Source organism: Phyllostomus discolor, chromosome 5 (assembly GCF_004126475.2).
Source record: "Phyllostomus discolor isolate MPI-MPIP mPhyDis1 chromosome 5, mPhyDis1.pri.v3, whole genome shotgun sequence".
Lineage (NCBI taxonomy): Eukaryota > Metazoa > Chordata > Mammalia > Chiroptera > Phyllostomidae > Phyllostomus > Phyllostomus discolor.
Window position 1 is genome coordinate 23,066,685 of NC_040907.2, and position 13,252 is coordinate 23,079,936.

At 32.7% G+C, this 13,252-nt stretch overlaps 1 protein-coding gene across 5 annotated transcripts in view; it reads left to right on the forward strand.

Annotated features, from left to right (window-relative positions):
* The window catches only part of ZMYM4 (zinc finger MYM-type containing 4), a 142,067-nt gene that overhangs the window by 81,882 nt on the left and 46,933 nt on the right, over nucleotides 1–13,252 (forward strand). For 3 of the 5 annotated variants that reach the window (XM_028512785.2, XM_036025762.1, XM_028512787.2), the window contains exons 3-7: nucleotides 763–1,284; nucleotides 2,946–3,007; nucleotides 3,355–3,525; nucleotides 10,408–10,492; nucleotides 10,732–10,987. In XM_028512785.2, coding sequence (XP_028368586.1) covers nucleotides 763–1,284; nucleotides 2,946–3,007; nucleotides 3,355–3,525; nucleotides 10,408–10,492; nucleotides 10,732–10,987 — 1,096 coding nt within the window. Of the gene's footprint in view, nucleotides 1–762; nucleotides 1,285–2,945; nucleotides 3,008–3,354; nucleotides 3,526–7,827; nucleotides 7,879–10,407; nucleotides 10,493–10,731; nucleotides 10,988–13,252 lie in introns of all 5 variants that reach the window. The other 2 variants (XM_036025763.1, XM_028512788.2) reach the window with 2 other exon arrangements.

Below are 13,252 nucleotides of genomic sequence, written 5' to 3' on the forward strand. Positions count from 1 at the left end.
CGAAGTTTGACTGTGAAGGAAAGGTGAATGAGGGCAAGAGAAATACAAGGCCTGAAGGGTTTTTTGGTTTTATTTTGGAATAAGAGAGACTTGAGCACACAGTTTTGACTAGTAAACAGTTTCTTAAATTTATTTAGCTTGAATAAATTTTATTTTAATGTTTAAATATTATTATTGTAAACATCAACTGCTGTGTTTATTAGAGTTAATGCAGAGAAATTGGGACTCTGAGACCAGGGGACCTACCTGATTTCTAATATTAGGTCCCCAGAATAATCATTGTAGTAGCTGTAATTGTCACTTTCTTATTCTTTTCTATGTATCAGTCACTCCGTTAGTAGGTCCTTCATATACACTACCATTAATCCTCATTATAGATTAATTTCCAAGGTTAGTATTACACTGCTTTATAGAAAAAAAAACCTGAGAGTTTACTTCTCAGGGTCACAAATTTTCAGTGATCATGCTGTGATTTCAACACAGGTATGTCTGATTCTAAAGTAGGTACTATTTTCTATATCGCATTGCCTTTCTTCCTAACTAAAAATAGTTTCTCAAGTTTTAGGTCCCTGTTTCCGTATCTGTCACATAGGGATAGTCAAATATGTCACACCGTCTCAAACTGTTAATTGAATATTGCAGTAATATCTATATTTTGTTTGGAAAGAAAAATATAAATATTTGTTTAAATACCAGACAGGCCTTATAAATGTGGTCAACTTTAGCATTATCATTTGTCTAAACAGTATTTTACTTTTTAAGGTGGTGGTATCATGGATACAGAAATGTCTGAAGATATAGACCACAACTTAACTCCTACCCTTGACAGCATGTCTTATGGAATGCCGAATCAAACAGGATCTGAAAATTCATTGCTGGATGAAGATGATTATTTTTTGAACTCTGGGGATCTTGCAGGAATTCCAGTCGTTGGTAGTGACAATGAGGATGAACAGGATTTTAGTTCAAAGGACAATCTTGTTTCTTCAGTTCATACTGATGATAGCTTGGAAGTAGAGAGAAGAGTCACACAGCATGAATCAGACAATGAAAATGAAATAGAGATTCAAAATAAATTAAAAAAAGACTTTCCCAAACAGTTTGATCAGGTTTCTGTCTTTAAATCAATACCGAAAGATTTTAGTCTAGTAAGAGAAAACAACAAAGAGACATTTTCTGGAAAGGAGAAAAATAGAGACCTAACTTATGAATGTGAAAAACAGTTGGACAAACCCCATAAAGAGTTGGATTCAAGGTTGAAAAGCAGTTTTTTTGATAAAGCAGGTAATAATTGTTGGAATAGAGCAATAAAACACAATAAATAATGACATACTTATAATAATAAAGCTTTTAACACTTCTGATGCTAAGGGAAGTGGGAACAGTTCAATTCATTGTAAGCTTGTCATTTCTCTTTTATCCTTGTTCTTCGCAGAGTGAATTTCTCCCTGTAACTTTTGGTAATGGTATAAATGGTTGAAAAATAGCTCTAAACCTCATTTCTCCCTCCCCTGGTTGCCATATTTTGATGAGAAGGCAAGATACTCGAATCACCTGTTCATTTTCTTTGGTTGAACATTGGAACCTGAAGTTGGATTTAACTTCTTTGTGCTGTAAGCACTAATTCAAACTGCTGTCCCACCAAATTAGGAAGGATTTTTCTTTTTGATAATATCTCTATTTTGTGTTTTAGATGTTTCTTGAGACTCTTCTTGAGCCTTTTTGCTCAGTGTACCCTATACATTAGCTCTAGTTCCATTCTTGAATATATCGTATATTTTCCTCATGCCTCCTTTTTCTCTTACTGTTCCATTTGCCTGCATGCCCTTTTCTCTCTTTGTATATATGCCTGTAAAAGTACTTTTTATCCAGCAATGCCTTAATTCATATAACTTCTACACTGTGGTCATACCTAACATTTTTACATCAAGAATGAATTTTTCCTTATTTGTATTTTCATAGCATTTTGCTCATATCTCATTATTTTATAGTTCATATCACACAGTATTATAGTTCTTATTTGTTTCTGCCTTACATACTGGTCTAGGAATTTATTGAAGGTCAGATTGTATCTCTGATTCATCTTTGTATTCTTGGGTACAGTGAAAATAGTAATGTTTCAATAAGTGTTCAGTGGATGTGAGGGAGGAAAGTAAGGTATAATTTACCAACCCTTAAATTTCTTCTGACAGTACTAGCAAAAATACAGTAAAAAGAATACATTAGTATTGTTAAAAACAACAATTAATTTAAGTATCCATTACGTAGAAGGCTGTGCAAGGGTATACTATATTACTCAGTATATATTTTTAGTATTCCCTATAGGGATATTGAGTATTATGAAGGTACTTATCCTCAAGGGTCATAATGTCTAGTATTAGAAGGGACAAGTCAAGTATTAGAAGTGTCAGTCAACAGTTGAATAGCATAAGATTTAATTTATAATTAAAGACAGTGGTGGAAGAGTTTGTCATAAGGTAGTACATGAAAATTTCCTTCAGATAACTGAAATAGTGTTTTAGGTATTCTTAGAGATGATTTTTAACTTACTGGCCAGGAGTGGTTTTATAGAGGAGAGGTGAATTTTGAACTGAGCTGTGTCTGGAAGACTGTGTAAAGATTAGGATAGATAGAGGGAATTTGCAGTGATATAAGCAGAAATGGAGAACAACAAACACAAGTAATTTTCAGAGCATAGTGAATAAAGTTACTTTATTTAGGTTTAAGCAAGGAAAGGTGTGAGGTAAGGCTAAGAGTTAGATGGGGCCAGATTGTTTACTTTGAATGAAACTACCGTTGAGTGTTTTTGGGGGACCCATCTCATGCTAATGAGCATCTTTGTTGGAAAAGCGAGGTGATTATCAAATGATAGCTTTTTAGGTCACTCTTGATAAGATTTATTATTCATATACATGTGTTTGTTTTGTTTTGTTTTTCTTTCAATAGCTAATCAAGTTGAAGAAACATTACATACTCATTTACCACAAACCCCAGAAACAAACTTTAGGGTAAGTTTTCAGTGTGTATGTAGAATGCTGTAACTGTGGCAAGTGTCAAAGTTTTCTTAATGTCACTTTCTAAACTGTAACTATATGTAGTAGGTGGAGTACTGACTTTTTTATTTGCTTTATTATTTTGGAAAGGGCATCTTTGGAGATGTTCTAAGAAGTCTTAGCTATTAGATTCTATTTGTATTTGATATTTAGACATTTCACATTTACTTTTTTAGGCTTAGGGACTCTGATGACTGTCCGTAGAATTCTTCATTTCCAGCGAGTTTTTCTTTGGGTGTTGAACCTGAAGAGGAATAATTCTAAAATCTGAATATTTATTAATCCTTTATATTGTGTTTTAGGATTCCAGCTATCCATTTGCCAATAAAGAATCCATTGGTTCGGAACTGGGGAATTCCTTTGCATCAAATATTAGAATTAAAGAAGAACCTTTGGATGATGAGTATGACAAAGCAATGGCACCACAGCAGGGACTACTAGACAAAATTAAAGATGAACCTGACAATGCTCAAGTAAACATTTCACCTTTTTTTTCTCCCCTTCTTTTCCTTTCACACATGAATTATTCATTTGAGAGCGGAAGTTGTTGATTAAGAAGTGAAGTAGTTTGTTGACAGAGTGAGAGGAGACTCTTAATGAAGGTTGAGGCAGTTTGAATTCTCTTTTGAGAATAATGCTAAGGAATCAACAAGAGTTATAGTAAATGTTTCCTGAGTAGTAATTAAGGCTATTTATTATTCTACTTTGTTCCTAAATACCACTGTTCCCTGATTTTTACAATTTCAGTGCAGAATTAGGGAAAGTGTGAGTCTTCAAGGATTAGAGCTTAGTACAGAGAATGTGGCTAAAGGTTTATGAGTTTATGGTTTGAGTTTATATAATGTAATAAAACTTTGAAGTTTCTGTTAATGAAGTACAGGCTATGAATGGATTTAAATGTTTTTCAGGAGGGAATAATGGACAGGGTATTTTTGGAAGGGTTAATTGATTGAAGAACCAGTTCATTGGATCAGTGACTAGAAAGTAAAGAAGGCTTTGATGGATAATAAGGGATAGACCAAATTTGGGGTCTTTTGAGTGATAAGGGTAAGGATAGAGCTCTGCTATTTTAGTGTAATTCTGGTTGTAAAAGTCAGAGATCCTGTAAGTTGGCAAAGTTATTCATGCAGTTAATGAGGTTACAGTAGTGGGGATGGAAGAAAGAAATTAAATCAGGTACTGTAATCATTTTGGAATGTTGGAAGGGGAACAAGGGATGAATATACAGTAGCAGCAATTATTTGAGGGTGACCTATGTTTTATACAGATCTAATTAATTCAGAGGCTGAGAAAGTAAAGATAGTATGAATTAGCTATTTCTCTGAAATGACCGTTTATATGAAGACAGCTTATCCTTCCGTATCATCCCATTATACTAGGGGGCATTGAGAATGTGAGACTTCTGTGTAAGAGATTATTTTCATTCAGATGTCTTTAAGCAGGGTTTCTCAGCTTCAGCACTACTACATTTTAGACCAGATAATTCTTTATTGTGAGGGGCTGTCCTGTGCACTGTAGGATATTTAGCAGTAAAGTTGGCCTCTACCTCCTAGATGCCTCACCCCCACTAAAGGTCTCCAGATGTTACCAAGTGTCCCCTGGGGGTGGGAAATCATCTGTTAATGAGAACCACTGTTTTAGAGTAAGGAGATAGAAGAATAGGTGATTTATAGATGTAGGTGATTTGTAGGGTCAGATTGTCATTCATTTAAGCAAGCATTTCTTGATGGCCAGTGGAAGGTAGCTGTGTAGACTAATGATGATGAAACTGTAGGAGTTGGATGGGTATGATTGTAAAGGGCTGCAAAGATGATGATAGAGAAGGAACATTAAAATATTTGAATAGAAGGTAGATGGAAAGCATATTTAATAAAAACAGGCAAAATAGAGACCTTGGATACCTGAATTAGGGATAAGGAAATGTCCTGGCATCTAGAAAAATTTCATGTGGCAATGTATACCTCAGAAAAGTACAACCACATACATGTACAGGACACATCTCCTGTCTCTTTGTATACCCCTGTGTGGACATGGGAAATCCATAAGAAATCATAATGATGGTGGGGTACCAGAGGCATCCTATTCTTGCTGTACTTGAGTCAGTGACACTCTTCTTGGGATGAAAAGGCAGTTATAGCAAAGACCTAATATATTGGAGAAGAGGACATCAGGAAGGATTATTTATACTACTGTTCTGAACGTAATCAGAGGTTCTAGCGGCTGGTAAATACTGTAAGATGGAACTGTCAGGACAAAGAAACATCTTTTTTTTTTTACTCTATTCAGAATGTAATATTATGTTATAAAACACTGAATTTGAGGTTTCATTGTGATTATGGGGAAGAATTTCCCCAAAGGCTTTCACCACCTGATTGATTGGACTCTTGAAAACCAAGCAGGAATGTGTATAGGTCCTGGATACAAGGTCCAGAAGCATTCTTCATCGTGACCCTACAATAAGGCATCCCAGCGTGTGGGTGGGTAAAGCTCCTTTTCTCTGAGAAGTCCTCTTTATCAGCTACACCAATCCTGGAGGAGCAGATCTTTGATAATTCTTCCAGAAATCTCTCAGGAGACCTCATGCTAAACTATGATTCTTTCTTTTCTTTTTCCTCCTCTTCTGTCCTATTTCCCTACCTCTCTGTATTCCTCCCTCCTCCCCTTCCCTTCCCTCTTTCCTTTTCCTTCTTCATTGTCCTGTTCTTTTAGGTATTTCTTTCCCATGACCATTGGAAATCTGTATTCCTTGCTTTTCAGTACTGCCTAATGCTTTATCACTCATTCATTTCCCATAGATTGGAAAAGGGAGTTCCAATGTATCATTTTCTTATAATAAAACAGTACTATTAACCTGAGGCTCATAAAATACTGATAGATTTGTTTTTGTTTTGACCATTAATTACTAGTAGTAGCTTTTCTCATGATTTAATAAGATCATAGCTTTAGCTCATGGCAGTGTGTCAAAACTTCCCTTGGCTTTTCTCTTTGCTTAACTTGCAGATTTCCTTTCAGCTCACTCCCTAATTCTCTTTTTTACACGATTTATTTTAGTTTTAATTTCTTTACTTTCCTGCATAAATCACTAAGTACTGAAATGTGTGTGGATAAATTTCACTACTTCTACTTATTTGCTCTTGATTATTCTGTTATGATTTTCTGGGTTTGTTAGTTGTTATCTTCCTGTCTCTGTTACTGGCATAACATCATTTGGCTTCCTAGTTTCATTTCTTCATTTAAATCCCATTGCATACCACCATGATATTTTCAGTAGTGTTTTTATAGTTACAGATGCTTTTACATGTACTGTGTTGTTTCATCCTCTTATTTCAGAAGGCCTGAGTAGACGATAATAACTCCATTTGTAGATGATGAAACTGAGGTTCATAGAAATTAAGTTAGTTTTACTCAAGGAGACAATCTGGGACCATAATCAAGTTATTATTATTATTAGTCTACCAATCCTTCTGTAAATAATTTTTTTAAAAGGCCTAGGGGAGGTTTTAAAATACAAACTTTGAGAGCCAGAGAACTTATTTTATCCTTTTCCCTTTTTCGATAGGTCTTAAAAGCTGGAAATTCAGTAAATGTTACATTAAAATCATGATCTTTTATTTTTTATTTATTTTAAAAAATATTTTTTAAATTTATTATTTATTTTTTAGAGAGGGAAGGGAGGGAGAAAGAGAAAGAGAAACATCAATGTGCGGTTGCTGGGGGGTCATAGCCTGCAACCCAGGCATGTACCCTGACTGGAAATCGAACCTGCGACACTTTAGTTCGCAGCCCGTGCTCAATCCACTGAGCTATGCCAGCCAGGGCAAATCATGATCTTTTATTTTTGCTCATAATAAAAGGAGAGCTAATCTATAATCTTTCATATAATAAATGGATTAGAATGGGAAAGCAAATTGTCACAGTAGTAAGCCCTATAGTCTTGGGAATCAGAATGCAGTATTACATGTTGGGGCTATTTTGAGTCATACCAAGTTTACTTGGCTATAAGAACTGAGTTCTTCATTTCTAAAATACTTTCTTGAGATACTGATATGGATCTTCTTTTTGGTAAACAAAGGAAGTTAAAAATATTGGTAAAGAAATTTTCTGTTTTGTTTTGACACCTGTTATTCTGCTTCTGAAAGCTTTTAGGTTATCACATTTTTACTTCTCAAGTTATTAGTCATTGATTTGTTATTAATGTTTGTAAACTTAGTCATTGTCAGGGGATTCTTAATAAACATGATTTTACCTTGAAGGCATTGTGGAGTGTATAAACAGAGTACTTAAGGTATATACTTATTTTACTATATTACATAAGTAATACATCCTTGAGGCTTATGGAATGTGTCAAAAGTTTGGAATGATTGTCACTGACAGTAAGCAAGAGAGCTGATGGGAGACCATTAAAGTATGCCAATTTTTTCCTGAAATTACATTTTTCTTACTTTAAATTTGCATAATACTATGTAACATAAGAATATCAGGATTGGTTAATATTAAAAAATCTTTTAATATATACCTTCACCAACAGGTCAAGTAATACTATATATAAACATATAGATGCCAGAACACATCTCATGTAATTCACTATGCATTTCTTATAATAGATACTCTCTTGATCATGGTAAGGAAATATCTACTTCAGATCAATAACAGTCATTGAATTTAAAACTAAAATGATGGAAATCTACTGTTTATAATTACTAAAAGAACACAAAATTACTGATTCTGCATTATTATTTAACTCTTGTTGGATTTCGACCCAAAACATGTTAAAGAAATTAGAAGAAATAATGGAAAAGGGGAGACAAAATTATCATCATTTGCTGGTAAGGATCTTTATTAGAGAATTAGTAGAATTCACGAAAGTTGAGTGAAATAGCTAGTTGAATATTAATTAAATAAAAGATACCCATATTCTATAAATTAGTAGTTTCTCAGTTAGATAATATGAGAAGATAACACTGTTTCCTACAGCAAAGCAACTAAAATGTATTATGTCAGATAAAAGACAACTTGAATGAATGGTAAGACATTTTTTAAAAATAAGATATCAGTTATTCCTCATTAAGGTATAGTTTTTATATAATTTATTATCAGTGGGTTGTGTTGTATTAAAAAATAGATAAGCATGTACACACACATTACACGTAGCTTCTAAAAAATAGAAAGGTTGATAGTGGCAAATTCTATTGATTGGTTAAACATCTCACAGTTATTTTCATTAGAATAGTGTGGTTTCATAAAGCCAGTCAGGCTAATAATGATACAGAAGAGATTGCCACTAAAGAGACATTTTTAAAGGAATTTGATATGTTAATAGCAAATGGAAGAAATTTACCAGGTATTCAGAGAAATAAAAAAATATCTATTATACATCAAAATAGATAAATCCCAGATTTAAAGCAGGATTTGGCAAAATGTCAGTAATGGGCCAGATCCAGCCTGCCCTCTGTGTTTGTTTTTTTGTTGTTGTTTTTCCCGGTTTCCGTAAATAAAGTTTTATTGGAGCATTGCCACAGTCATTCATTTATATATTATCTCTGGATGCTTTTACTCTATTAGGGCACTGCAGAGTTGAAAATATTTAGTATCTGGCCTTTTGCAGGTAAAGTTTGTTAGCCTCTGGATTAAAGGACTATATTATAAACAATGAAACCATGTTCCTACTGTTTTATTGTGGAAGTAGAACTTTGCTAGAAATAGAAGGAATCACAAAGGTAAAAATGTCAGCTTTTTGACATAAAAAGAAATTTCAGTCCATAAAATTTTAACTTCAAAGTACATAGAAAATGTTGGTAACAGATACTACAGAGGGTTAATACTGTAACATTACAGTACTTTTTTGTAAATGGATAGTAAAAAAGAATTTCAAATTGAAACACCAGTGGACAAAAGACGTTTAAATGGCTTTTCCCCCACAAATTACTGGAATAAATAAAATTAAGTTTTTATTTTTAAACAATATGTCATTGTGTATCTAGAACATTTGTTGTGTACCTGTTTACCTAGTAATTCCACTCTAAGGATCCTTTCTTTAGGAGTTAATTCTAAAAATAAGAATATGAGTATTTGCAAAGATATGTATCATGGAATTACTGATAAAACCAAATGTGTGGAAACAAATGGACCAACATGAGGTTGAGGTTATATAACCTCAATGCTGTACATGGCCATCAAATTGGATGGAGCCTGAGTCCAAAGGAAAATCAGCAATACTGAGTCTGTCCTTACTTATTTGGAGTTTTGGTGTTATGTTCATCATGGATTTTTACATTCTTGATTAAAAAATATTGCATTAACATATTCTTTTACCTTAATTACTGAGATTTTTGATGTTTAATTTATGCCTGAGGCAGGTGCCTCACTCACTTCACTCCATTCTCTTTCCTGTGTAATCTATGTCTATTACAATATATCAGTATTTCTTGAACTTGAGTAATGTGCAGACACCCTCACCACAAAGAAAGGGGATATGTTGGAGTTTCCTGAGAATTCCAAGAACAGGAAATTTTGCAGTGTTTTGCAAATTTCGTTGTGATAAACAGTGAATTAATCTACCACTTTGGGGTTTCACAGTGCAATAATATTAAGTGTAAAAGCAAACAGCAGCACTGAAAACTTGTAGTGTAACTCAGCTGTATGTGGTTATGATTTGAAACATTTACATTTACTAAACATGTCACTGAAATAAAGACACTGTCTTAAAAAATACTCTTTCAGAATTCTGAGACTCCCTACAGTATATATCTATAGACCTCAAGAACTCTTGGACCCCAATTTAAAAAACACTGATATTTAGCCACTAGAAGTTATTTTGGAGTAATATTTAATAATAAGCAAATCCTCAGTTGATTTCAAATGATCAAAAAATCTTTATAATAGTGGTATATCCAGTATAATTACAACCATGTAAAGAAATAAAACCTCTGAATACAGGAGGGGAAAAGACTGGAAAGAAATATACCAAAAGAATAACAGTGGTTGTTTGGGGTTATAGAAATATAATTAGAATGTTTTTCCTATTTCTACTTGTCTAAATTTTGTATAGTAAGTGTGTATTACTTTTATAATAGATAACCAGCAACTTAAAATACTGTAATAACATTAAGAATTTTTAAAAATAATATGCAAATATCTGGTAGTACTATAGGCTAATTAGCTCCTTTAACTTATTCCCTTATTACAATTATATTTTGTTGCTGTTATTTTTTATTACTGGTAATGTAGTAAATAAACATTTTCCACCCCTATATAGCTATAGTAAAATGTCTTCAATGTCTGGATTTCTTTGGATACATTGTATTTATTCTTTCCTCAATATATTTATTTATTTTCTCTCTCTCTTTTTTTTTAAGGAGTTTAGTCATGGCCAGCCGCAAAAAACTCAAGAGGGGGAACTGAAAATTAGTGCTGTGTTTTCAGTCAGTGGCAGTCCTCTTGGTAAGAAACAGAACTGAATGAATTATACTTATTTATTCTGACCAATATGGGTGAGAAGAAGTATCTGCTTATATTAGTACACTAGGCAGTTCTCTCTGCTATATTAGAATGGCTTTAATTGTGTATTGCATAATTCGTATTGGGTTTCAAGACTAGTTCAAGAAGAGAAAGAAAGATGACTACTTAAAATTCATGGTAAAAGTAAAACATTTTTCTTGCAATTTTTTTCTATTTTTAAGCTCCACAGTTGACTACTGGCTTTCAGCCTCCTCTGGCGTCATCTGGCATGAATAAAATGCTTCCTTCAGTTCCAGCCACAGCTGTTCGAGTTTCCTGTTCTGGGTGTAAAAAAATCCTCCAGAAGGGGCAAACTGCTTATCAGAGGAAAGGGTCCACACAGCTTTTCTGCTCTACATTGTGCCTCACTGGATATACAGTTCCACCTGCCCGCCCACCACCTCCTCCCACTAAGAAAACTTGTTCAAGTTGCTCTAAGTATAGCAGAATTCTAAATTATCTTCTGTTATTCCTTAAAATACTTTGTTCTTATCTATGTATTGTTTAATTTTCTACATTTCCATGTTTTTTTGAGAAATACCACGTTATTTAGTACCAACAAGTAACATACTTGCTTTCATTTTTTCTGCATGCCAGGTACTCTGCATTCTTTTAACTTTAAAATTATGTGCCTTTTATATATTAGATATGCTTTTGAAACTAATCTTTTCATGCTTGTTAGTTAAGATGCTTTATAAAACAAAAACTATATCATTTCAGGGGTATTATATGGCCACAATATTTTGGTTTTAACTTAGGCAATAGATACTTAAACCCAACAAATATTTCCTATTATATAATTGCAATTCATTTAATACTACTTTAAATGGATTCAAGTATACATATACACACACTTCTTCAAATGGATTCAAGTATATAAATATATATAAATTTATCTTTTCAGTGTCTCTAAACTACCTCAGAGGTTCCATTTCAGTGTTTAACAACAGAAAAGTATGTACAACCTTAGACCTAATAAGACCATCCTGATGTATTGGAATAATATCAACTAATTTTGGCTAATTTTGTAAGGTAATTGATAGAAACTTTAAGTCAGAAAAAGATGTATAGTGCTCTTGTTCTGAAACACTTTGGCTTCTGTTATTAAGCTATGCAAACTATAATTTATTAATTTAGATATTTGTGTGTGTAGTTCCTCATAAGGATACAGCCCTTTTTCTCTGTCTAGAAATGGAAAAAAAATGCTCCCTCTTCTGGTTCAGTTGGAAAAAAACATAGACAAGACATTTAAAAGAAATTCGAATATGGTTAGGTGTTTTTCTGAAAGTTAGTCATATGCACATCTCTTTATGTTTGAAGTTTAATTAGCAAAAAAAAACTTCTTTATACTGTTTGAATTATGAAACATGCTTTTAAAAATGACCCTTTAATAGACCACATATCTAATATCTATATTCTGGTATATTAATCATCTGATGCTAAAATTAAATCAACTTGAAAATTATAATTTTTATAGTTTTTTTCTGTTTCTTATTTTGTAATGAAATAATTTCACATAATAACTTTTTTTGTTTCTTTAATTCTTTATGGATCAGCATTTTTTTTAATTTTAGCGATATTTTTCTTTTCATAATAATAGTCATAGATACTTTTGTCAAAGATTTCTGAGTGAATTTCAAAATAACCATAGAAAACTCAAGAGAAATTTTAAAATGCATACTCTTTTTTTGTTTGTTTTTTAATTTCTTGATTACATACAGAGTGGGACAAAAGTAGGTTTACAGTTGTATGAGAAACAGTTTCTTCTTATATTATTATTTTGTATATCCATTCTATTATTTTCCATACAAACAACTGTAAACCTACTTTTGCCCCACCCTCTATGTTATTGCATCTAAATTTATTATGTCCCTTTGATCTTTAGTGTTTGCCTAGTGTTATCTGGAGACAGGTCATTTTTACCTATCTGTCATATCTGTCTTGGTCTTATGTAATTTAATTATTCTTTAAGATTGCATTTTTCTTTTTTTGTTGTTTAATCTCATCCATACATTTTTTCATGTTTTTCATCCTGTCATTCCTTGACTCTTCACCGTTCTCTCTCTTCATTCACTTTGTTATGCTGCTTTTTTTTTTAATCCTTTATTCTTATTTATTTCCCCCTTTCAATTCTTTGTTCAGGTAGGTATTCTTTACCTGCCTATCACCTCAGCCTTTTCTTCTTCATTTCTCTTTCTTACTTTTCCCCTTCTTATTTTACATTATACTTTTTTCTAAGCCTCAGTCCTCAAAACACTAATCAGTCTTGTTTTTCTTTGTATGTTATTTCAGTTGCTGAGCTACTACTGCTCCTTCTTCTCCTGTTCACCACTTTACCTTTTTTCCACTCTTATTTACACAGTCATTAACAATAGTTTGGAATAATCTGGTTATCTGATTATAAAATTGTTGAATTGGATTGTATTTTAAATATAAGGAAATTATATTCTAAGAATTTAAGAGATTGCTCAGTGTCACATAGCTGGTTAATTTTGGCACAGGTACTATCCTCCCCCCATAATCCATATAGGTAAATAGATTTAATTTGTAAGTCTATCTCTATAAGAATAATTTCAGTTTAATTTGAATAGCTGGAGATAGAAAAGATTTTCTTCCTGATAGTTACTGTTGTTTTTATAGGAGCATCACTTAGGTTGAAAGAAACTTTTAGTCATTGAAATAACATTTTTATTTTTCTTAATC